A 26,027-nucleotide genomic window follows, 5' to 3' on the forward strand; every position below is an offset into this window, starting at 1 on the left:
GGTTGAAATATCACAAATATTTGGCTCGCTTCCTGCACTCGCATCAATGATTGTACTCGTTCTCTTCCCGTTCACAAAAAAATGCTTAGAATGTCCAGTTTTCAGGTTGGAATATTACAAATTTTTGAGCTCGCGCTTTGCGCTCGCATTATTTTTTATTGGTGAGTTATGTATCTTATTTAAAATGCAGTAATTAACTGCTTCCTTTACTGGTCAGTATATAAAAAGAATTAGCGAGCGCAAAGTTATTTTTTAGTTAGATACACATCTTTTTCATGATTACAAAACCAGCTCAGAATAAAATAATTTCCATGTCTTATTACACGACATGTCAAGAAGTTTGAGCTGGTGATTCGCGCTGGCAACATCGCGCAAGGAAATTTCAACAATGATTAGCCCCATAATTGACCATAAATCAAGTTTTACAACTTCAGATTTTTTTTTTCAAAACCGCTTGCTCGCTATGCTTTCTCGCTGAGAAGTAAAACCTAAAGCAAAATATCTATCTTATAATTAAAAATCACTTTAGAAAGCCTTTGCTCAACTTAATTTCTATAAAACACACAATTACTTCACGCAGTTCATAATCTCATTTTGAAAATACATGTATCTGTTTGCACAAAAAAACTCATTTTGAAAAATGGGTGCCTTTTTGGCGTTGACCCCCCCCCCCATAATAATTTTCTGCTGCCCCAGTCCCAGGGAGTGGAGACTGAAACATACGGTACGTTGAGAATGCCAGGATCAGATGACCGTGGTAATAATAATTATTGCAATGTAAATCGCCTATAGAAAAATTATGGATTATGTGTACACAGGTAACTATATCATTACTTTGATATGTCTCTATCATGAAATTATTTTTGTTTTAAACAAAGGTTTTTTTTTTTCTCGCTCAGTCCCCTCGCTCACATACATTTTACCATGTGTGATGTCTGCCGCCTAAGTATTGTTAGTTCATTGTTCTGTATATCGTAAGTTTGAAATGCCTTGGCCTTGAGGTTTTCAGGCCTTGGCCTTGGGTTTCCATGCCTTTGCCTTGGGTATTACAGCCTTGGCCTTGGGTATTACAGCCTTGGCCTTGGAGGTTTGAGCCTTGACTACAACACTGAATAGCCGACTAATGCCATGGTTAACTTCGAACTGGTTGATTCCGAACTTCACGTTTAATTAGGTTTAGACAAATATTAGCTTATTTGCCATGGTTTAATATGTCTAGTCCGTATACAAAACCAGTCCTAGATCTAAAAAAAAATTATCTTAGTTCTAGTCTAGTCTCTATATCTAGATTAGACTCTGATCTACGCTGTATCAGCATGGAACCACTATAATTTGACGATGCTAATTCACGTGAATGCTTACGATCGGCACTGGTCGAGGCAAAATCCACGCGCATGCGTACTCTCAATCCGAAGACGCAAGTCATGAATATTCATATGTCGGTCCAGAACTCGGTGGGAAAAATAATTTCGCTCCCCGGCCGGCTCTCTCGGTCTATGGTTTAACCCTAAAAGGACTGGGGGCCATGATGCCCCCCCCCCCCCCTCGACGCTTCGCGCGATATTTCCGAAACGCAAAAAGATAGCACCGCAAATTTTTTTTACTTTTGTTTTTAAGTCTCGCGCCAGTTTTGAGACCAATTTCGCGACATCCAGGTATAGCATCGCGACATCACGTGACTTTTTACGAGACAATGTCATGCCGAAAATGGCTCAGTTTTATACATTGTGTACAAGTCTATGGGAGATGAAATTCCTAAAAGGGTGATTATTTTTCATTCTAATTGGTCTGCTTAATTAAGTTAGGGTTTGATTAAGTTGTTAAATGGTCTGTAATAATTTCCATTGAAAAAACAAAAGATGAAAAAACAAAGAAATACATAAGAAATTCTAAAAACATAAGGAAAAATTGGCTTTCGCAATTTTTCTTTGTGGAAACCTTTAAATTAGATTACAAAGATGACATCTGCAAAAAAATAAGAAAATATGAAGTGAAATTGGGTATTAAATATGCGAATAATGTTTTTCATGAATAAATTTGCATATTTCATTCATAATAAATAAAAATAATTAATTTCAGAATTATTTTTATACTAGCTTGTAGTTTGTGGTAAAGAATGTGCGTGCCAAATTTAGGCGCGATTGCGCGAACGGCGGCCAGGATCAGAAGGGGGCCATCATGCACCCCCCAGTCCTCGATACATCTTAAATAGCCCAGTCCTTTTAGGGTTAAATATTCATGTTTGCATTATTCATGGCCCTGGTATAAATTCTATGAACACAAGTTATCAGAAATTACATTGATCAATGAGCATATATAGACAATCATTTTCTTCATTTTAAAAACTATTTAAAATATAATAAATAATGTGTTCTGTTTTTAACGGTTAATTTCGAATATATTTTATACAAACCAAATAAATATCTACATCTATATTTATCATACACTTGCATGGAACTAGTTTGATAATATAAATTCCAGTTCTGGTAACTATCTCAAAATGACTTTTTACAGAATCTAATATAATGACCACCCAAGTGTCTGTTTGTATGAATAAAAAATATGTGCCAAAGGATTCTGGAAGAAATTGTGTAATTGCTGAGAAATAAGCAAAATAAGCGCGGATTCGGTCACTTCCGTCAGGTCTTTATTCCAGCAATAATAATAATACACTGTCCCACGTGTGCCTATCTGTGTTGGCGATTTTCAGTGTGATCGTATTTCAGCTTAGATTTTATGATTTCACAAAGTTCAGTTTATGTAACTGTACCAGATCTAGATCCACGATGGTATAGTCTTACTTAACCTTGGTTTTACAGACTTTCTCACGAAATTAGTGTTTTACTGCAACTACTATCATTTAGCTTTAAGGTATAATTTTCATTTAGATAGATTATATTGCTTATTTTGCTTTATCATTCTAATACAGTATTCCAAATTTATCCATCCCAATTTTTTTACAGTAAAGTGACTGTCTCATCATTTTTCATGGAGTGATTTACTTTCATTCTTAATTCTGTTAATTTTGTAGGTTTTTTTAATTTCATATTACTTTTTCATTTATTTAACTATTCATTTATATATTCATCATTCTTTATTCATTTATAAATTTACAAATTCATCTCCATTAATTTTTTATTTTCATTTTATACATGAAGACCGGGTTGAGTAAAAACAAAGAAATATTACTGATTTCAACTGTGTCAGCAATTCGGATGATCGTTATCTTACTTCAATGGGTACTTACTTTACATATTTAGTAATTGGATATCAGAAAACTACAGGAGATTACATACTGACATTTTCAGCCCATTCGATGCTTGAGAAGGAATTTTAGATTAACAAGATAAAAACATGCAGATACCTTGTTCTAATCGGGCATCTAAACAAATGTTTTTATGTTAAATTGTGAAATTTATCCAATACAACTTATTTTTTCCTTTTATATCCTCAGGACACACACATTCATATTGTCTTAATTCAATTGGAATAATATTCATGTGAAGATTGACCGAAACTACAGATAGGCTTATAATTAGTAAGCAAACGTGTGTAGACTGTAGGAGGAAAGTAAGGAAAGGCATCAAGTAAACAAGTCAAAATAGTTTTATGCAGCAGACCATTTTTTGTCTCTGTCTTGGACAGACTTAGGGCACGAGCAATGATCTTCTCTTCTTTATTCATCTTCTTTATTCAGTGTAGAAACACTGTTCACACTTCTCTTGTTGCTTTCCTCTCCAGGATGGATGTATCTAGTGATTTTCAGAGGAGACATGGCTGTCCTTGTGGGAGAGCATCTAGATGCTGATGAGATAAAGTCTTCAGAACCACTTGATGCAGAACTTGGAAGCCCATCTTCAGCAACATCGAGTTCATGGTCACTTTCGCTTTCCTCATTTTCCTTCTCATCATCATCATCATCCTCAACATCAGGTTTCCTTTCAGCATCATCAGGAGATTCATCTTTATCCTCTTTGATGTTCTCTTTTTCATCATCTTCTTGGATGTCTTCATCAGACTCATCGGAAAGCCAACCCAGGAGACTATCGTCATCATCAGTGTCAGATTCACCATCATCATCGTCGTCGTCATCGGATGTTTCCTGTTTCATTTCCATCAAGCACTTGAGGGCTTTCCAAGCATTGTAGACAAGATCATTCTCTATCTCCATATTCAAAAGAAAACGGGCTTCAAAAAGTTCTTTCTGGTTTTTAGTCAAGTCTTGAGCTTCCTCAAATTGTTGGAGGCAGTTTGGTTCCCAAACCTTGACATTTCTTGAACTGACAGTTTTTGTTGTCAGGACTCCTACACTTTGTTCTTCTACATCATGAGCTGGACTTTCACTTGTGACTTCCTCGTACATGGCAACTTCTATTGCATTGCCATCTTCATCAAAGCACTGCACATTTGCATGGTCTTGGACTGCTGGTTTTTGCCTGCCTTTGGAATCTGCTGGCCAGATTCTACTTCTCTCAAACGCTGCCATGACATTGCTCCCCGAGGCTTGATGAGTCCAGACATTGCTAAAGACAGCAGGGAATGCATATCTGTCCACTTTCATACCAGGATTCAGAATTTCAAAGTTCATGGACTCCCTTTTCCATTCATGGGGCAGTTGCTTCGCGAAGCTCCACCTCAGCGGTTCCTGAAAGAGATTTGTATGAGGTGGCATGCAGTACAAGACGATTTGTTTGTCTTTACACAGTCTTGAGACATACATATCAACATATGGCCAGCTTCCTGAAATAAGAAGCAGGATAGGTTTCCTGGTCGGTGTGAAGTCTAGAAAGTGATTTCCAATCCAACTAAAGAATAGCTCAACATTCATATCTCCATTTTGGCTTTTGGTGAAGTAGGTCCCTTCAACCGCCTCATCCTCAAGGAGATCAATATCAACATGGTCTCCTGGGTAAATGATCATAGGAGGAACAAATTTCCCATTAGCGGAAGCAGCTGTCAGGACAGTGAGATACTTTTCCCCTTCCTTGATTTTCTTGGTATTACAGAATTTAATCATACCCCTATGTCCATCCACCAGAAAGCGACTTGAAGTGCAAGTAAAGACACAAGAGCCATCCTTGATTCCTTGTTTTTGGAGTAACCTCTTCAGACCAGCCTGCCACTTGCACAGAGCCGCATCAGACTTTGCTAGTTTCTTAGTTCTCTCTGTGACCTGAGCTGTAGCTTTCTTCAGCTTCAAGTGCCGCTCGCAAAAGCGCAACCACCAATCTTTTCCCGGGAGATTGTTGTCCCCAAAACGTTTCCTCCTCCCTCTTCCTTCTTTTTCATCCTTGTCCATGATAGTCTTGACGGTGTACATGGTCTGTTGCCTTATGCAGGTGTACCCAATTCCAGCCATCTTGACTCCCCAGTCTACAAGACTCTTCTCTTCTGCTGGTGAAAGGACAGCTTTGGGTCCTTTCTTGCATTCCAGAGGAGTTTTACCTTTGACCTTATCAATGAGGGTAGACTTTGGAATGTTGTACTTCATGGCGGCTTCCCGTATCGACATCTTGCCCTCCTTAGCAGCCTTGTAAGCACATACAATATTCTTCTGTGATGATGAGGTGCGTTTCATTTTAGGCATGATTGATCCAGTCTTGATCAATTCCTGCAAAGAGAAAACAAAAAAGCATGTTGACTTTTACTTCACAAGCATAAAAACAACTAAAAACAAAATACATGTCATGCCTACATGTAGCTCTTTATGAACCTGTCGAGAACGGGAACAAGTAAGGTTGTGTGCAAGCGGGAAAAAAAAGAATGAGATCAACAGAAGTTTGAGTAAAATTGGACAACCACTGAAAAAGTTATGAGCATTTGAATGTAAAGAACATTATTCCTTCCACTGGCAATGCAAATAAGATCTGTGATGTCATGAATGTATAATTCTCCACATTGGACACTGCAAAATACCCCAAAACAATTTTTTCTTGTTCATTTATATGATAGGACAAACAATTGTGAAACCTGTATGGGCAAGTCCAAGAAAAGGTCACCCTAGAAGCAGGGGTGTGAGTGGTCACAAATAAAAAGAGATCTGAAAAAAGCTGAAGAGTGTTGAAAAAGTCTGAAATAGAAAGAGCTCCCATACTTTTTGTACATAGGAAAGTCCAAAATGAGCTGAATTTAAGCTGAAAATCAAAAAAAAAAATCTGTAATCAGCTAAAACTCTGAACTCTCACAGCCCTGCTAGAAGTCAAAATTTCATCTCTATTTTAAGAATTTATCTTTGGTTGGATAAGAAAGCTCTAATGTTGAATTTTAAAAAAAATTTACAAAAAATTTGGGGCACCTAATTTGCATAATTGGTAAAATGGGCATTACATGTACGTATGGGACAATTATAACAACTAGTAGAAAATTGAAACAAAACTTGTGATAATTCAATCATAGGTGGGCCATGGACCCACCAACATCTTATTACTTAATTCAATATACAAATTAGGTCTTGTCTAAAGATGGAATGTCCCATACGTAACATTTTGAGGACGTTTCTTTTTATAGTTATTTCCCAGAATACATACTTGTACTGATGCATCTCTGGGAAGTTTTAATTTATTGAGTATGAAAGTGATTTACCACAAAAAGTTCCAAATAAATATTTTACTTTTTAATAAAAAGTTAATTTTAGAAATGTCATGTATGGGACAATATGTTACGTACGGGACATTTGTACGCAATGTCAATGGGGAAATGAATGTCAAATTTGCGTACAAAGTTAATGGAGAAAAACAAACTTCAAGAGTACTCAAAAAGTAATTCACATTTTCTTCAGTTTCTAAAATCAATGAAGCAGAAAAGAATAGTGAAAATAGAAACATATAAAAAATAAAAAACAATAGAAATACTGTACATAAGAAATTCTTGAAACCATGAAAAAATAGGGGCAAATGTTGAAATGGCTAAAAATGTTCTTTACAGCCATATCAAATACCTCTCATTAGAACATATGAAAAGAAACAAGTGGAGCGCCTCTGGCAGTCTCACCTGCATTACGCGATTCAATATAGCAGCAGTAATGACTTTGAAAATTACTATAGAATAATTATTCACAAAAACACCATTCATATAATGATACAATACTACATTCATTGACCCTAAATGACATTCGACCTTTATCATATTACCTACGACTTGTCAGTGATACTTGATTACCCCTATATCCACAATTCATATAAACTAAATCCATACACTTTGAAAGTTATGACAGGAATTTAATAATTACCTCCAACATTGCCAAAGTTCATTGACCCTAATTACCTCTGACCTTGGTCATGTGACCTGAAACTCGCACAGGATGCTCAGTGGTACTTGATTACTCTTATGTCCAAGTTTTATGAATCAGATTCATAAACATTCAAAGTTATGAAAATAATTCAACAAATACCCCCAACTTGGCCAAAGTTCATTGAACTGAAATGACCTTTGAGGCTTTGACCTTGGTCATGTGACTTGAAACTCAGGCAGGATGTTCAGTAATATTTGATTACCCTTATAGCCAAGTTTCATGAACTCCCAAAATGGCCTAAGATCATTGACCCTAAATGAATTTGACCTTGATCATGTGACCTGAAACTCAGGCAGGATGTTCAGTAATACTTGATCAACCTTATGTCCAAGTTTCATGAACTAGGTCCATAAACTTTCTAAGTTATGCTGTCATTTCAAAAACTTAACCTTCGGTTAAGATTTGATGTTGACGCCGCCGCCATCGGAAAAGCGGCGCCTACAGTCTCACTCTGCTATGCATAATGCAGGTGAGACAAAAATGAAGAGTTGAATTAAACTAAATATAGAAAGAATAGTCAAGTAAATTGCTGATGAATTGTGTTTACATCAATGAATCACTAATTGCTTATAATCTATTGCACTTATAGTAATTGATCAATCTTAATTCAAGTAGATGTTAATCTGTAAGCTATCATCATACCTGTTTTCCACTGAGATTGTAGAAAGATAACTTCTGACCCCAATCAAGGACGGCAAGGGTATCAACAGATTCATCTCTGTAAAACAAGTATTCATTAAGAAAGTGTAAAATTAGATTGCCATAAATCAATTCAACAAGAATAATTTAGCTATATCTACAAAACCCTGAAATGACAGGACTTCAGTTCAATCATCTTTATTTAATATTTAGTAGATAATCTTTTTGTTTAATTATGGACTTGACGAACAAGGTTATGCTCCGGTGAGCAACAATGTGAAAAGCTTTCCACTCTTACTATTCAATCAAAATAAAGAAATTATTACAATCAAATAAATTTTCCATGAACTATTCATGAATACATTCCAAAACTGGACTGTACTTTAAAATCCAACTGTTGAAGTAATAGTTTCATCAGATTAAATTATTTATGGTTAAGTACAGACAAATAATTTTCACATCTTTGGAATTCATATCAGTGGAAGTTACATTAAAAAGATACAGATCAAACTGAAAGGTCACATCATACTCTCACATTCTCATCAAACAAGATCTCTTTCAATTCCACAACCATTTTATTCTACTTTCCTTTTACAGATAAAATTCTAGAATTTATGTTTTTCCCCAGAGAATAACAGTGTCCATCATCAGGCCAAGATACTGCACACAATCATTATTAAAGGCTTGTAAAATTAGTCTAGCCAGAACTACCAATGAAACAAATCCTTCAAAATCAATCAAACAAAAAACAAAAATTATTGACAACCACAATATCAAAGTTTTACTTCAAATATCCAGACTCACCCAAAGAAAAATAATGATCTGTCCAAAATATCAGTAAGAAGATTAGATTAATAGCGGAACTAATTCATCAAACTTATCAATTTCCCATGACATCAATCTTAGACTGAATTATATTTATCTGCCTTCTAAAAGATCTAATGAATATTTAGTGTCTTGTTTATTCTTTCTAGAGTGATCTACTTTTCAAATTCTTAAACTTCAAAGATGACAATAGATTTTTCTGAAACCATTACTATTCTAATTTACATGGTATGCACATAATGCATTTGCATTCAGTCATTCTCCTAGTTAAATCTGATCAATGAGTAATCATTTCAATGCATAAACCTGGCTGGTTGCGAGATATTTTCTGAAATAATAAAAAGAAAATGAATATCTTGCTATCCTACCCAAAGTGCAAGTACCTCACTACATGTTTGACAATACACACACACAAAAAAGGGGTTAACTTTCAACATATAGCTGCTATAATATAGAGCTGATTGTAACAATAAGAAGTAGAAATAAAGATAACTTACTTAGAAGGATTCCACTGTAAGCTCCATATAGGACTAAGACCACCATTAGGTCTCTCAATTTTGAGCTTCTCTTCACCATTCTATAAAAATAAGCATGATTCATAAAATCATATTTTATCACATTGAACCAGAAAAAAAAATGATAATAATAATAACAAATAAAAACCATCTCACCTACTTTGTTTACACAGATGTTACACCCATACACATCCCAAATCCCATGAATCCTGTTCTGTAGTGTAATCATTTCTCCCTACCTTCAATGGCAAATAAAGATTTGAAAAAAATGTTCCAGTCATTTGATTATTCAATTACATTTCGTTTTCATTTCCTACAAAGAAATATATAAAACGATACTGAGCCAAATTATATTTAAGAATTGTAAGCGAAATCACATGTACGTTCATCCATTTAGTTTTTCTTTTTCTCTAAGGAAGTTCATTGCATAATAAGAACATAGGAATCGTTGCCAGCCAATTTGGATATTATACGGATTTAATACAGGACATAATTTGGAAATACTCAGAACTGACTCTTCAAGATATGTAAGATAATTTTTTATTTTGTTTAATGTATGATCTATTTCCTGTAAATAAAGAAAGGAATCAAATTTAGAATTAATCTAACTTGTTATTTTTTGCCATATCATAACAATGGTTTATTCGAAAATAATCTTAAAATCATAACAGAGAAATTGTACTGTTTTTTTTACATGTGATTCAGAAAATACTGAAATATGACTCGAGATAATATACAAATAATGAATGTTTATGAGTGCAATGGACAGAATACTTCATGAGGTGAAAGATGAAATGATCCATTCGACGAGGCGTAGCCGAGAATGGAATGGATCATTTCATCTTTCACCGAATGAAGTATTCTGTCCATTGCACAAATGAAAAGAACATTCATTATTTGGTTTATATGACACCTAAAAATAGATTCTATTTCATATGAAATTTGTGAATTTCGATGCAAAATATGCTAATGCAGTGCGAGCTTGGTCTGTTGATTATCGCGTGGTGCCTGCATTGTAGTCTGGGTGCGCAAAATCATATGGATCCAAAATTGCACGATGAATGGATCTAAACTTGCATGGTTGATAACGTCATTGTAGAATGGGCTGAATGATCGATATCGACCAACCAATCAAATGACAAGGATCTACCTAGGTGTCATATAATATCATCCAATCGGCTGTCTCCTTATGAGTATTTACCTTAGTCCTGATAGTGATACATCCATTATACAGTCCTAAAGCTAGGTACTGACCATCGTTAGTCCAAGAACAACATGTAATACGACTTGTCACTTTGTGTTTGGAAACAGATTTTTGCTCCATGGACCATAATCCTGAAAGAAAAAAAATAGAGGTCAACATATATTCTGATGAAAATTTTCCACCATACATGTATACATGATAATTTCATTCAGTATTAAATACATTTGTCGCCTTTCCTTTTAACTTACTTAAATGGAAATTAGATTTTAACAGCATTTTTTGTTACTTAAACATTTTCTCAATATTTTTTATTTTCAAATATTATAGCAATAGATGTATCCTAGAATTCATGAAGTAGTGACCTGTTGAATTAACTGAGCCTGCTTGCTCCATAATATCATTTTATCCACCCTTCCACTCCATCTCCTTTTTCTCTACATGAAAATCATTTAGGACCCCCCGGGAAAAGAAAAAAAAAACTTTTTCATATCTAACATTACCAACTCCGAAATGCAAGACATAGGTATAAATTTTAAAGAGAATTAAAAACAGAAATGTTCCTCAATTTCTTATATATCATGTCAGACAAATTTGTACAAAATAGGAAAATGCACTGAAATTACCCTTTTCTGTTTCTCCCTAAACTAAGAATACTGTAACCCTTTTCAATAATAATAATAATAATAATACATTGTATTTATATTCAATAGACACAGTTGACAGGAACTGTATCTTTGACAGTCTATTAAACTTAGATTAAAGTAATCAAAAGAGGTTTCCTCATAAAACAAATGATTTTAAACACATATTAGGTATGTCTCACAACAGGTATCTTAATATTTTTACAAAGAAATTTGCCTTCAATTATTAAATGATTATCTTCAAGAGAATTTTAAGGGTACCATAATTGCATTATGTTCAATTTTATTTAGATATCTTGGAAAAGGGGAAGTGAAAATATTCAACAGGTCGCTTCATCTAATGTGTACATACAATACTTACTGTATTTTTGGAGGCTTCTAATTTTCAAGTGTAAACTATTTGTTGCCCTCCTTTTCTTGTAATGAAATTTCCATATACGAATGTACATTAGATGATGTTTTAATTATTATCAAGAATAGATTGAATCGAATTGAATATATGAAATTTAGGACATACTAAAATCTAAGGAATAAACAAGAAATAATACTAATGCAGATACTAACCAAAATCACTGAAAGCACAACTAGCCAGCTGATGTGTGATTGGATTGAACCCAAGACATTGAATGGCATCATTGTGACTGTAATAAAACAATACAAACAATTTTTTTTAATGTAAAAAATAACGATTAGAAACATCCCTTATTCTGTTGTGATTTGTTTGAAATCGCCTTCTGTTCATTCTTGATAAGTGCAAGTAAAAAACAAACAAATGTGAGCATGTCTTTACTCAGCACCATTTTTTAATTTCAAATTAATGAATTCTAATAAATGCTCTGAAAATTCAGTAGTTCTTTTGCTTCAATTATTACTGAACATCTATATTCTTTTCATCCTTCACATTAATTTCCTCTTCATGACCATCAATCATCAACACCAGTTAAATCAATTTTAAATATATTGCCTTCTTTTAGATGTAAACCAAGACCATCGGTGCCCTATAAAAAGATAACATATGAACCTTATCATTGCTGTACAGTATACACCACTGCATTTATTTGGGGGCAATGAGAATAACACTGATGACTTCTCTACAGGCTGGTAATCAAGTAAGTTGCAGGATAAAGTATAATTAAAGTAATTGTCTCTTGTATCACATGACTTACGTATATTTCAATATTCCTTCTAGTTTTGATGTCCAGATGATGACTGTCTTGTCCGCTGATCCCGAAGCAAATCTTTTACCATCCTTGGCGTATGCCACACAATAGACAGTATCTTTATGACCCTTCAAAGGCTGCATAAGTGTGCCATCATTAGTGTCATAAACCTATGACATAAAACACATTGTATGATGAGTTTTGTTGATATTCAAGAACCTTGGTAATACTACTAATATTTTAATCTTATTGAAAAGCTGAAAAGTGTGATACAGACCATGTGTAAGTAAATTCAACTTAAAACAGAGTAGATCTTAGACTGAAATAAACAAATGCACGATGAAAAAATAATCGTACTTGATCGAGCTAATTATCTTGAAATAAAAATACAAGCATTTGGTATGAATTGTTGAGTTCTGCTCCCACTAATGTTCCAGTAAAGGAACTTAGGAAGAAAAGAAATAAAAAAGTTTAAATGTGATTTTTCAAATTTCTCGCAAGTTTCAAACACATCAAGTTGACTATTTGATTATGAAGATAAAAACAAACAATGTGAATATCTACTTAAGGCAGGGTTGGGCCCAATTACATTCCAAATACATTCCTAATTACATTCCAGAGATGATCTAGCTACTAACCATCTTCTAATTAGCATTACAATAACCTGCTTAAGCCAGCTAATGACCAGATTATAATCAACTTGACAATAATTTTTCATTGGGCTGACTTTAACAGGTTAATAAAATGATACGTTCATTGACCCTAAATGACCTTTGACCTTGATCATGTGACCTGAAACTTGCACAGGATGTTCAGTAATACTTGATTACTATTATGTCCAAGTTTCATGAATCAGATCCATAAACTTTCAAAGTTATGATGGTAATTCAACAGATACCCCCAATTCGGCCAAAGTTCATTGACCCTAAATGACCTTTGACCTTGGTCATGTGATGTGAAACTCATGCAGGATGTTCAGTGATACTTGATTAACCTTATGTATAAGTTTCATGAACTAGGTCCATATATTTTCTAAGTTATGATGACATTTCAAAAACTTAACCTTAGGTTAAGATTTTGATGTTGATTCCCCCAACATGGTCTAAGGCGCAGCAAACTTATTATCGGTTGCGGGTCGCCGCGCCTCGGACGAAATCCCACCGTCCGGGACGATTCGGTTATTCAGCGAGCCCCTTTTTCTCCTAGCGCGCCCCGGACGCGGCGCACCGCTATTCATCCCGCCGCGCCCGGGACGACAGATCCAAGAGCTCTACGAGATTCATCCCGCCGCGGGTGGGACGAAATTACGTCAGAGGCCAGCACTGGCCCTTCGTCCGACCCGCAGGTTGGACGAAATTACGTCACAGCTACCTACCTCGATATCGGGCGAAGTTCGTGCAGGCTCTATTATTTATTTATTTAATTTTTTTTGGGGGGATGCCGTAATTAACTTTTGCTATAGTCATGATAGTGGTAGAAAACTGAGTGATAATACGTCAAGTTGATTCTTAAGTTGTTTGTACCTCTCTTCTTTTCCTTCCCCATAATTGCGTTTATTAACTTTCATATCTAATTCATCTTTTCTTCATTCAAATTGACGCCTGTTTTGTGTGTTCTTTTATTTCTAACGTACGTGAAAAGGATACTTGGATTTTGCGAACAATCTTCATGTTCTGATTTTGAGCAAAGCTAGTGGGAATATTATCATAAGCAGAGAATATGATTGATATGCAGAATACAATATTATTTTCATAACTTTATAATTCATGATTAAAAAAATATAAACGAGAGGTTAATGGTAGTGGTGGTAATGACGATGGAGCAGAAATATTCTGAGCTTTAATCCAGGGACACCATTTCATACATTGTTTGGTAGAAAAAAATGCTATTAGGCCTAGGTATATAATGGGTCGAGATAGTACTGACCAACTAGACTAGCTGGTGTACCAATTAAGAATTTATCGTATATGATTATAAAAATCATATGCATTTTCCCTTTTCCCTCTTTCTATCCCCGGTTTCGACCACTCTCCCTCGAAAAGAAAGAAACAATAATTCACATGTCTAGCTAGCTAGCTGGCTATGCAATACACACGTTGTGCTTTATATACCAAACCGGCATGCACGCGCAGCTACTGAGCTAGCTAGCTATAGTGTATAGACTGTACTCGGTTACGTTAGACTTGTACCTAATTATGTATTCATATTTTCTATTTTTAGATGATAGGTCGAGCGCGTATATAAGTAAATCGAGCAGCACATGCACACACCACATGCACAAACATACACCATACACACAGTTTCCTGATGCGATAGCCGCGCCGCGATCTGGTATTATATTACAGTACACGTACAGAAGGCAGCCGCGCTTCCTGGGCTTATATGGGATATGGGGGGGGGGGGGGGGGGGGAGCAGTTGGGATGGGAGGGTGTTTTACTTAACTAATACTCATTCAGTTCAATTACGTCGTTATAATTTTTTTTTTTTTTGGGGGGGGATGCCGTAATTAACTTTTGCTATAGTCATGATAGTATAAAACTGAGTGATAACACGTCAAGTTGATTCTTAAGTTGTTTGTACCTCGATCTCTTCTTTTCCCCAGAATTAATTGCGTTTATCAACTTTCATATCTAATTCATCTTTTCTTTATTCATATTGACGCCTGTTTGTGTGTTCTTTTATTTCTAACGTTAAAAGGATATCTGGATTTTGCGAACAATCTTCATGTTCTGTTTTTGAGCAAAGCTAGTGGGAATATTATCATAAGCAGAGAATATGATTGATATGCAGAATACAATATTATTTTCATAGCTTTATAATTCATGATTTAAAAAATATAAACGAGAGGTAATGGTAGTGGTGGTAATGAAAATGGAACAAAAATATTCTGAGCTCCAGTCCAGGGACACCATTTCATACATTGTTTGGTAGACAAAATGCTATTAGACCTAGGTAATGGGTCGAGACTGTACTGACCAACTAGATTGGTTTTAGACCAATTAAAAATTTATCGTATATGATTATAAAAATCATATGCATTTTCCCTTTTCCCTCTTTCGATCCCCGGTTTCGACATCCCTCCCTCGAAAATAAAGAAACAATAATTCATTAATACATACATGTATAATAGGGATGGGAGGGTGTTTTACTTCTAATTCTCATTCAGTTCAATTGCGCCTTTATAATTTTTTTGTTATATTTGTATTTTTTTTCCTACAGACTATAAGTATTTACTTTGTTCTAGATGATTCGAATGTTATATTCTGTATTTTTTGGTTCAATTTTGTGTATTATGAATAATTACTTTGTGAACAATGTTTTGTTGATGTACTATTACTTGTATGATTCTGAACTGAATGATTTTGATAAATACTATTACAAAACAACACAAATATTTAAAAAATGTATGATAAAAGATTCACAGATTTGCACGCAAATGTACAATTTATATGACAAGTTCCCTCAATTGCATCAGGTAATCAATGGACTGAAGTAGGCCCTACAGTCGCTTCCCTTGTAAAAAAAAACCATGGTTTGATGTTAAGGTAAAACCATGGTTTTGCATTGGATCCATCGTACAGTAATTTCATAGTTTAACCATAGTAAGATATGGTTTAATTATGGTGAAATCATGGTGCACTAGTGTTTAACCATAGTTAAACTATAGCTTTAGCATGGGTAAACCATGGTAACCATGGTTAAATGGTGTTAAATTGGAACGCACTTACCATGACATTACAATGGCATAACCATGGTCACAACTGTGTTTTTACCATATTTTAACAATGGTTAAGAAAGTATAAAACCATGGTAAAGAGAAGGTGAAACCATGGTAAAGAGAAGGTGAAACCATGGTTAGAAAAAGGTGAAACCATTGTTTTACAGCTGCCAAACCACATAATTACAACCCGAATGACGGTAAAACCATAATCAATTGTATGGTAGACCCACCTTTTGACCATAGTGCAATATTGTATGATGATGGTTAAACCATGTCAAAGTACTGTCAAGCCATGGTTTAACCATGGTTTACCACGGTTAAACTATAGGTTTAGCATGGGTAAACCATGGTAACCATGGTTAAAAGGTGTTAAATTGGAACGCACTTACCATGACATTACTATGGCATAACCATGGTCACAATTATGTTTTTACCATAGTTTAACCATGGTTAAGAAAGTATAAAACCATGGTAAAGAGAAGGTGAAACCATGGTTAGAAAAAGGTGAAACCATTGTTTTACAGCTGCCAAACCACATAATTACAACCCAAATCACGGTAAAACCATAATCAATTGTATGGTAAACCCACCTTTTAACCATAGTGCAATATTGTATGATGATGGTTGAACCATGTCAAAGTACTGTCTAGCCATGGTTTAACTATGGTGTACCACGGTTAAACTATAGGTTTAGCATGGGTAAACCATGGTAACCATGGTTAAAAGGTGTTAAATTGGAACGCACTTACCATGACATTACCATGGCATAACCATGGTCACAACTGTGTTTTTACCGTACTATAACCACGGTTAAGAAAAGGTGAAACTATGGTTAAGAAAGTATAAAACCATGGTAAAGGGTAGGTAAAACCATGGTAAAGCGAAGGTGAAACCATGGTTAGAAAACGGTGAAACCATTGTTTTACAGCAGCCAAACCACATAATTACAACCCAAATCACGGTAAAACCATGATCAATCATATGGTAAAACCACCTTTTAACCATTAGTGCAATATTGTATGATGATGGTTAAACCATGTCAAAGTACTGTCTAACCATGGTTTAACCATTGTATACCACGGTTTAACCATAATGTGCCACAGTTAATCGATGGTTTCATTGTAGATAAACCATGGCTACCATGGTTTAACCGTGGTTACAACCTTGTTTTTATTGTGGTAAATCCATCGTTTCAAAGTGTCTTTACTATGGTTAAGAAAAGGTGAAACAATGATTTAAAAACAGAAACAGCGATAACAAAAGGACCTTGGACCAGCAAATTTGACTGTTATATTGGGAATCTCTGTATATTGAGTTTCTAGTGTATCAGCGAAAGAAAAGAGTCAATTAAAATACAGTTACAATGTACACATTCGGCTACATCATCAAAGAGCCACATTGGTGATGGTATAATAAGAAATTACATTTAAAATTGTAGGTCAGTCAGACAGATAATATGACAGAGGTCATATTCCACACTACACATCGCCACTTATTGTATCAATCAGTGAGTGATCACACAATGACCTAAAAAGGGACAAAATGCAAATCAGTGTTAAGAACAACGCAATGAAAACTTTTAATAAAAATAAAGTCAAACACATCTAATAAAGTACTACATGTACAGCTCTGGAAACATTACCCAAGTTAGCTGACAAAAGAGGCAAGTCTTTATACATGGCAGGTTTGAATACATATCTATAAAAGAACCCACATAAATTTTAATACATTCTTTATAAATTTTGTACTTTTCACACAAACAGTTAGCACAGATATGGCAAGCTAAACTAAGTAAGGAATGTATACATGTACTCCTGAAAACTGTTTTATTACTGCTGATTTCATATAACTGATTTGGCCAAGAAGACATGTTAGAAAGACTTTATACAAAAAACAAAAGAAAATAACTAGATGGATTCTCGACTGCACACAGTCGAAATTTATGCCTCCGCCATTGCCACTAGATCAGAAATATGTTGCACAGGTAATTTCCCATAAATCTTCAAATTTGTTCTATTCTTTTTATATTAAATAATTTATGCCTTATCCCAACATAAATAAACACTGAATGTTCAGTGCATGTTTGAGCTGCTAAGAAAAATTTTTACAGGCCGGCTCGGGTAGGAATCGAACCCACGACCTTCTGGTTATCAGACAGGCGTCATACCACTTGACCACCGAGAAGCCCGATGGCTGGTAACTGGTTTGATTCACATAATAGCAGCAGGTACAGTACTGTGTTGATATATCACATAATAACAGCCAATAGCCATCGGGCTTAATTCCTGGTGGTCTAGTTGTATGACGCCTGTCTAGTAACCAGGAGATCGTGAGTTCGATTCCTACCATAGCTGGCCTGAACATTTGGTGTTCACTTATATTTGGATAAGGCAAAAATTATTCAATAAAATTAAATCTACCCAACGGAAAACCTTGATTGATATTTTCTATTATCATATTGATCACTCTCATATATGCATCCAAGAACCATTAATATTGAATCTACAAGCAATTGTGACAAGAGACATGAACTCTTAGACCTTTGAACTTCTCAAGTCAATGTCATAATGGTTGCATTGTCCATATTTGAAATTGATCTATCGAAGTCTTTGGTTTATCACAAGAACAATTTCATGCATACACTGACCTACAATCAAACTTGATATATGAAAATAATTTTTAGTATTCATAAAACACAAGAAAATTACTAAATGGATAAAAAAGTTGTAAGTATATGACCTTTATGACCTTTGAACTTGGCCCTGCAACCCCCCCCCCAAATTACCCCCCCCCCCTATATCAAGCATATATGTACCAAGTTTGGAGTTACTTCCTCTAACATTCCTTTAGTTACACAAGAACAAGATATATTAAGGCATACTGACCTCTGTGACCTTTGACCATGTGACCACAAAATCCAATCAGATCATTCTCCCTCTATTATGTATATAAAGAATGTACCAAGTTTGAAGTTATTAGCTCCAATGGTTAAGTTATCACAAGAACAGGACATTTTAAGGTATATAACGACCTCTGTGACCTTTCACCCGTGACCATAAAATCAAAACAAAGTATTACCCCCCCAGGATATACCCTCATACCAAGTTTGATGTAAAACCACTCCACGGTTCTTGAGATTTCGACAAAACAAAACGGGACGGACGTACGGACGACCCGAAAACGTAATGCCTCCGGCCACTTCGTTGGCGGAGGCATAAAAAATCATAAATATTCTAAATAAATTATGAGTTAGCACAGATATGTCAAGCTTAATTAAGTATGGAATGCAGAATGATGTCATATACTCCTGAAAACTGTTTTTTTTTTGCTGTTGATCTTATAAGATTTGGTTTGACTGAGAAGACAAGGTAGAAAGACTATATGTATATACAAAAAAAAAATCCCTGAATAAACTAAATAAATTAATGTACTTTTCACACACAGAGGTAGCACAGATATGGCAAGATTAAAGGACAAGTCCACCCCCCAAAAAAAAACAAAAAAAAAAAACCTTGATTTGAATAAAAAGAGAAAAATTCAACAAGCATAACACTGAAAATTTCATCAAAATCGGATGTAAAATAAGAAAGTTATGACATTTTAAAGTTTTGCTTCATTTCACAAAACGCTTATATGCACACCTCAGTCGGTATGCAAATGAGGGAACTGATGACATCACTCACCCACTATTTCTTTTGTATTTTATTATATGAAGTATGAAATATTTTGATTTTCACGTCATTGTCATGTGAAATGAAGTTTCATTCGTCCCTGAACACGTGGAATTCAATTATTTTAACATTTTGTGCTTCAGGCAAGGAGGTCCTAATCATCAAATTCGTAAAAATTGAAATATTGTATAATTCAAACAATAAAAAACAAAAGAAATAGTGAGTGACATCATTGGCTCACCTAGTTGTGCATATCACTGTTTTGTTGAAAATAAGCGAAACTTTAAAATTTCATGCTAGTTTGATTTTTCTCTATTTATTCAAATCAGCATTTTCCTGGGGTGGACTAGACCTTTAATTTGAAGATTAGAGACATTGAGTCAAATTTTCAAAAAACAGTCAATGAAACATACACTACTCAATGCATCCTCTTCCCAGTGATACATGCTAGCAGGTTTTACATCCATATTTCATACTGTTAAGGTGACATTGCATTAACAAAGATATTACCTGAATTTCACAAATTTACTTTCGAGCTACATATTCCAAAATATATCCAGATCATCTCCTATAGTGGTACATGTTAGCACCAAGTTTCACATTTATATTTCAAATTGTTAAGGTGACAATGTGTTTAAACAAATAAATTTCACAAATTGACCTTTGACCTACATATTCCAAAATCCATTCAAATCGTCTTCCTAATGATGGTACATGTTAAACACCAAGTTTTTACATCCATACCTCAAGCTGTTTAGGTGATATTGCTTTGACAAGAAAATAACCTGAATTTTACATACAAGGACCACATATGAAGTTCACACCTTACGCAGTCTTGAATAAATTAAGTTTATGAGCAAGTTTGGATAATCCATGTGTAGTTAGAAGTTTCCAATACATTCTGTAAATCACTGTAATAGGGAAACATTGAGTAAGCAACTCTATCAACGTCCGTCAGCATTCAATCGATCTCGGGATATTCAGTATATTTCAAAATCTGGTGAGAAAACTCTGCATAGATTACCTGATCCTCATCAAAGAGCCAAGGATACTTCAGTCGGTCATCAGTGATCCTTGGCCGAGGGACAGAATTTATGATCCATGCCCTTCTGTCTGCCAGTGTCTTCTGCATGCAGAACTCAACTCTCTTGAAGTCTGGCTGCCCTTTTTTCAGTGCTCATCCACTCTATGTGCCTTGCAACAGTGTCAGATTTGGAAAGAATAAAAAATTATACTTAAAAAAAGAAAAAACAAAGAATAAAAATTATACTTAAAAAAGAAAAAACAAATAGATTTAGAATCCTCATTCATTTAGTTTCTGTCAAATCACTTTTCATCCGAGTCCTTAATAGATATTTACAGCAAATTTTACTATAATAGCAAGTTTTATGCAACGACACGCCAGTCTTGTTGCCAAAGACAAGAACAGAAAAGCTCCACTTGGTCACACTTTGCGACTATCTGTCACAAACACACTGTACCAGTTAACATTTGGTGAAAGACCATAGCAGAACCATATACATGCGAATTAGACTAAAACATTAACTTTAGGTAAAATCTAACAGAGAAATGCATTACAAAATGTCACAACAATGTAGCCACTGTAAGATTCCTGCATCAATAGTGATACTCAAACATTAGTAAGTTATAATGCAAGAAATATTCTCATATTTTATGCATTTACTCACATTTACTTAATTCATCAACTCTTAAGCTGCCCCATACACGTTTAAAGCATTTTTACTGGCCAAGTTCTAATCCTCTTTAATAATCCTTCTGGTTGAGTCTCATATATAACTATGTCATGTGAAAAAGAGAAATGCCTTTAAGTTTGGCCATTATCAAGTAATATATTTATCTAGAAGGATGAATCAATTGCCAAAGAAATTAAATGGCATGCACTTGGGCAAGACTATGGCACATTGAGAGTTAATTGGGGTTTCTGTTTGGTACCAGATACTTACTCTCCACCATTCACCAGTTGCTGTGCACCGAGGACCACAGGTAGTTTGTAATTTTTACTCTCAATGGCCCTGTCACAAGTTCGTCCTCTTCCATGTCTGCAAAATCGTAGAATTTGTCTTGCCATGTCTACAACAAAAATATCTTCTTCTTTCACTCCAAATGTTGTGCACACCACCCTAAGCAGCTCCTGTTTTGAGGTCTCCTCTGACTTGTTGGTTACCAACACCCTTCTTTGATTTTGGCCATATATCAATAAAAATTTGTACCTGGAATGAAAAGTAATTGATTTTCTTACTAAACCTGAATTTTGAATAAATAATGTATGCAAAGAGCTTTCAGGATAAATGTGTGTAATCAAAAGATATTGCATGTACATGGACACAAATATTCAGTTTTTGCCTCGATGCAAGAGGCAAACAAGACATATTCCAATGTTTGTCTGGGTTTGGTGATACATATTCCATTCATTTATCTTTTTTTCTAGTATTAGTTTCCTGTCTTCGAATATTAGTAAAATTGAAGGGATGGTCCAGGCTGGAAATATTTATATCTCAATAAATAGAAGAAAATTTACAGAGCAAAATGCTAAAAATTTAATCAAAATCGAATAACAAATAAAGTTTTTGAATTTCAAATGATATTATTCCGGTGAAACAGTTCTAGGCATGTCTTTATGAATATTCATTAGGTTGGCTGGTGATGTCATATCCCCACTTGTTCTTTTGTGTTTTATTATGTGAAATTTGGTTTAATAAAAAAAATTGCTACCAAGAACTAAAACAATTGGATTGACAACTGATTAAGTGGACTAGTTATTTATTGCCTCAACTTATTTCATCATAATGGAGACACATCATTTACACATGTATGAAAAAATGAAACATTTACGATGTCATGTAATGACATAAGAAAAAATTGAGATGTGACATCATCAGCCCACCTATTGAATATTCATGATGATGTGCATATTCCAAAAAATATTGATAAACTTTGAAAATCAATAACTTTGTTATTTGATATCCAAGTTTGATGAAATTTTCAGCATTTTACTCTGTGAATTTTACTCCATTTATATACTTTTAGATATAAATATTTTCAGCCTGGACCATCCCTTTAACTTCCCGCTACCAGGAAAGAAAATTGTATTGTAGTCTATTAAAAATTTTGATTTGAAATTAAAATACAGTACTATTACGACACAACGGTCCAGCGATGGTATTTCCATTTTTCATCACATGAAATTTCATTCATTTCATAATAACCAACCATACTTAAAATTCATACAAATTTCAGACAATTCCACTATTAGTGACACATATGGAACAACACTTCCTAAATTAATAACTTAACCCATTTGTGACGAAATTCCACATTACGTGGTTTGGCCTCGGATTTTTCATGAATAGTTGTAGGGCCTATATATGAAAATACCAAGGAGACTCGAAAGTAAACACTAGAACTATTGGCATTACTTTTCTTTTGGTAACAATCATCGCCGCTATGGCTAGGGAAATGCGCATATCTTTCAGTTGTGTACAACTGTGTAGATCTACTATCGTAATGTGTATGCATGCTGTAGAAATCGTCGAAACAAGGAGCCAGCCACGTTCCCACAACCACACTCTGAACTTACCAAAAAAAACAACAGATTTTCACATGGAAAAACATATACAGACATATGAATTGTACTCCCGCTTAAAAATAAAGGATTTATTAAAACATACTACTTTGCAGCTAGCTGATCCATTGATCAAGTATTACTAATTAAATGAGGACTAATTAACCCGCAGTAGCAGAGTCTGTAGCCTAGGCCTAGAGACTAGACCCATCAAAAAAAAAAAGAATACAGATCAGTGGACTGAATGCTGTTGCCGTTCAAAAGTATAACATTAATTAGGACCACCGACACCGTACTCTAACCGTTAACGTAAACTTAAAAAAGTTAAAGTATAGGGCCTAGATCTAGATCTAGACCCTAGTCGATAGTCTAACGTTAATTAAGCCAGTAGGAGATCTAGTACAAAATTTTTCTTCATACTCGATGGCAGCCAACAAGTTTTTTTTTCAGGTAGGCCAAGCGCTAGCCTAAGTTAGGCCTAGGCTAGGGCCGGGACTAGCTAGCTACGAGTACGACGTGTTCCACCATAATAATAAATCTAGTCCAAAGGCAAGGCAAGCTCAAGCCTATAATATATAGCCATAAATAACTTTTAGGCCCTACATGTAGCCAGCCCCAATGCCTGGCTTCAACTTCAAGTTGAAGTCAGAATACATTTCTAGACCCATGCAACACTCCTAATCAAAATAAATGCAGCAACATTACAGACTAAGCCTAGGCAAACTCTTGAAATAATCCACTGCACTGACAGTGACACTGCCTGCTGCAGAGTGCAGTACAGTACGGTATACTACTAGGGCTTGGTACAGTACGCGCACAATCCGCCGAGTGTTCAATTTCCGAGTCATGCAAGGCCAAGGAGGTGCCAGGAGTGGACTAATTCACGAGAATGCCCAACAGATTACTGATTAGATAAGCTTACTTACCGTTAACTATCTCCTGACAGTTCCATAATTTGTCTGTTCTCCTATAGTTTCAGTTAAAAAATTAGTTGAATGCAGTTAATTGCCTGAATTTCATGAACTTGAAGCTTATAGCTAGCCCTTGGCCTTCGAAGCATTAAGCTGATTGTATCTGCACGGCGTACGTGTGTGTGTGCATTTGTCTATGGTGTGTATAGCATATACATGTGCGGGTAATTGTGCGTTACACATGTGGTACTCGGTGGTACTATACTAGTACATCGACGCGCATAAAAAAAAAGGCGCGAAAATGAGCGGGAGGGGTGGGGGGGGGGGGGCAGGCGGGGAATGCGCGAAAATTCGTGTTGAACACAATTATAAAGTAGACAGGTTCAAAATGACAAATGATATATATGTACGTATCGACAGACAATGTTTAGTGACTGGGCAGACATATTTTGAAATTATACAAAAAGATAATATATAGTCCTATTACCCGGGGGGGCCACTTACATTGACGAGTGGATACCATGCGCGACCAAAAAAACACGTAAAAAGGATGTCTTTTTCAAGATAGGGCACGTTACGTACGTAACGTGATAAGGGTGTCAAAAACACAAAAATATTGAAAAAAGGGTATCTATTTTGCCCGAAAAAATATACGTGTTTAGGGTAAAATGTGTGGGGATGATAAAACAAAATCAAATGTTTTATAAAGGATGTCCTTTTTGCCCCAACACTACGTGTTTAGAGTCCGATTTGCGCGAGGTGTGGAAGATGGGTATACTTAACCCAAATAATGGTGTCTAAAGGTAAATCCGACGACCGACGGACGCGTGATATAAAAATAAAATATATCTGTACTTGTTTAGGGGTTCATTTCAGGGAATACTTGCTGAGAGTATCGTTTTGTTTCCAATACTTGTTAAGGGGTGCATTTTCAGAATATGGAAAATACATCGCTGTACTTGTTTAGGGGCTCAGTTCTGGGAATACTTGTTTCCAATACTTGTTAAGGGTAGGGTTTCACACGCCAATACTTGTTAAGGGGTGCATTTTCAGAATATGGAAAATACGTGTTTAGGGTGCTTCTCAAGACCCCGTGGTCGCGCATGGTATCCACTCGTCAGTGGAAGTGGCCCCCCCGGGTCCTATTAAAAAAAAAAAAAACACCAGCGGCCACCCCCGGCCCGACTACCTTCAAGATCAACAACAACGGCCCTGCTTAGTTAGTAATTCAGGTCGCAGGCCTTTATAATTTTAGTCATGCCTTTGGATGGCCGAAAGTTAGTCGTACAACCAGTGGCGTACCTAGGATTTTCCACAGGGGGGGCAAAACCGTCCGCCAAAAAATTGACAAGCAAAAAAAAAAAAAAAAAAAAAAAAAAAAAAAAAAAAAAAAAAAAAAGGTCTTCAATCACAAATATAGGATTTCGTACCAGAACAAAACTTGACAAGCAAAAAAAAACAAAAAAAAACAAAAAAAAAAAAGTCTTCAGGCTTGTCAGGGGGGCAATAAAGGTCTTCAAGCTCGTCAGGGGGGGCAAAAAAGGGTCTTTCAAGCTCGTCATGGGGGGGGCAGGGATACGTACTTTGCATGGGTTGGGACTCGTCAGGGGGGGCAGACTGCCCCCCCTGCCCCCCCGTAGGTACGCTAGTGCGTACAACATTATGAGGTGCACGTATGCCTCATTTAGTCAGAAACCACAAATGGTGTTAGTCAAGCCTGTCTTTTTACGAAATACGAGTAATGAAAAACCTTTGTTAGTCCACAGCTGAGTTAGTCGTGACAAGCTTTATAGGCCCAGACTAACAAAGTTAGTACCTTGGTAAAACGGGAATTTAATCATGGTTTTGTAACCAATGTTTTTACA

General features: G+C 35.4%; 1 protein-coding gene and 1 long non-coding RNA gene across 2 annotated transcripts; both read right to left on the bottom strand.

The window, feature by feature from the left end:
* Window positions 1–1,620: 1,620 nt before the first annotated feature.
* On the bottom strand, window positions 1,621–12,440 carry LOC129280988 (uncharacterized). The gene is made up of 6 exons (XM_064112167.1): window positions 12,282–12,440; window positions 11,680–11,756; window positions 10,472–10,605; window positions 9,253–9,332; window positions 7,934–8,009; window positions 1,621–5,611 (listed from the first exon to the last, which is right to left on the bottom strand). The coding sequence occupies exons 1-6, from the start codon at window positions 12,416–12,418 to the stop codon at window positions 3,677–3,679; spliced, it is 2,439 nt and encodes an 812-aa protein (XP_063968237.1). The 5' UTR covers window positions 12,419–12,440; the 3' UTR covers window positions 1,621–3,676.
* Window positions 12,441–17,277: 4,837 nt separating this feature from the next.
* LOC135157282 (uncharacterized) lies at window positions 17,278–24,313 on the bottom strand. The gene is made up of 3 exons (XR_010296295.1): window positions 24,178–24,313; window positions 21,633–21,899; window positions 17,278–20,862 (listed from the first exon to the last, which is right to left on the bottom strand). It is a non-coding gene; the product is annotated as an uncharacterized LOC135157282 (long non-coding RNA).
* Window positions 24,314–26,027: the final 1,714 nt, after the last annotated feature.

This window comes from Lytechinus pictus, chromosome 17 (assembly GCF_037042905.1).
Source record: "Lytechinus pictus isolate F3 Inbred chromosome 17, Lp3.0, whole genome shotgun sequence".
NCBI classification, from domain to species: Eukaryota; Metazoa; Echinodermata; class Echinoidea; order Temnopleuroida; family Toxopneustidae; genus Lytechinus; species Lytechinus pictus.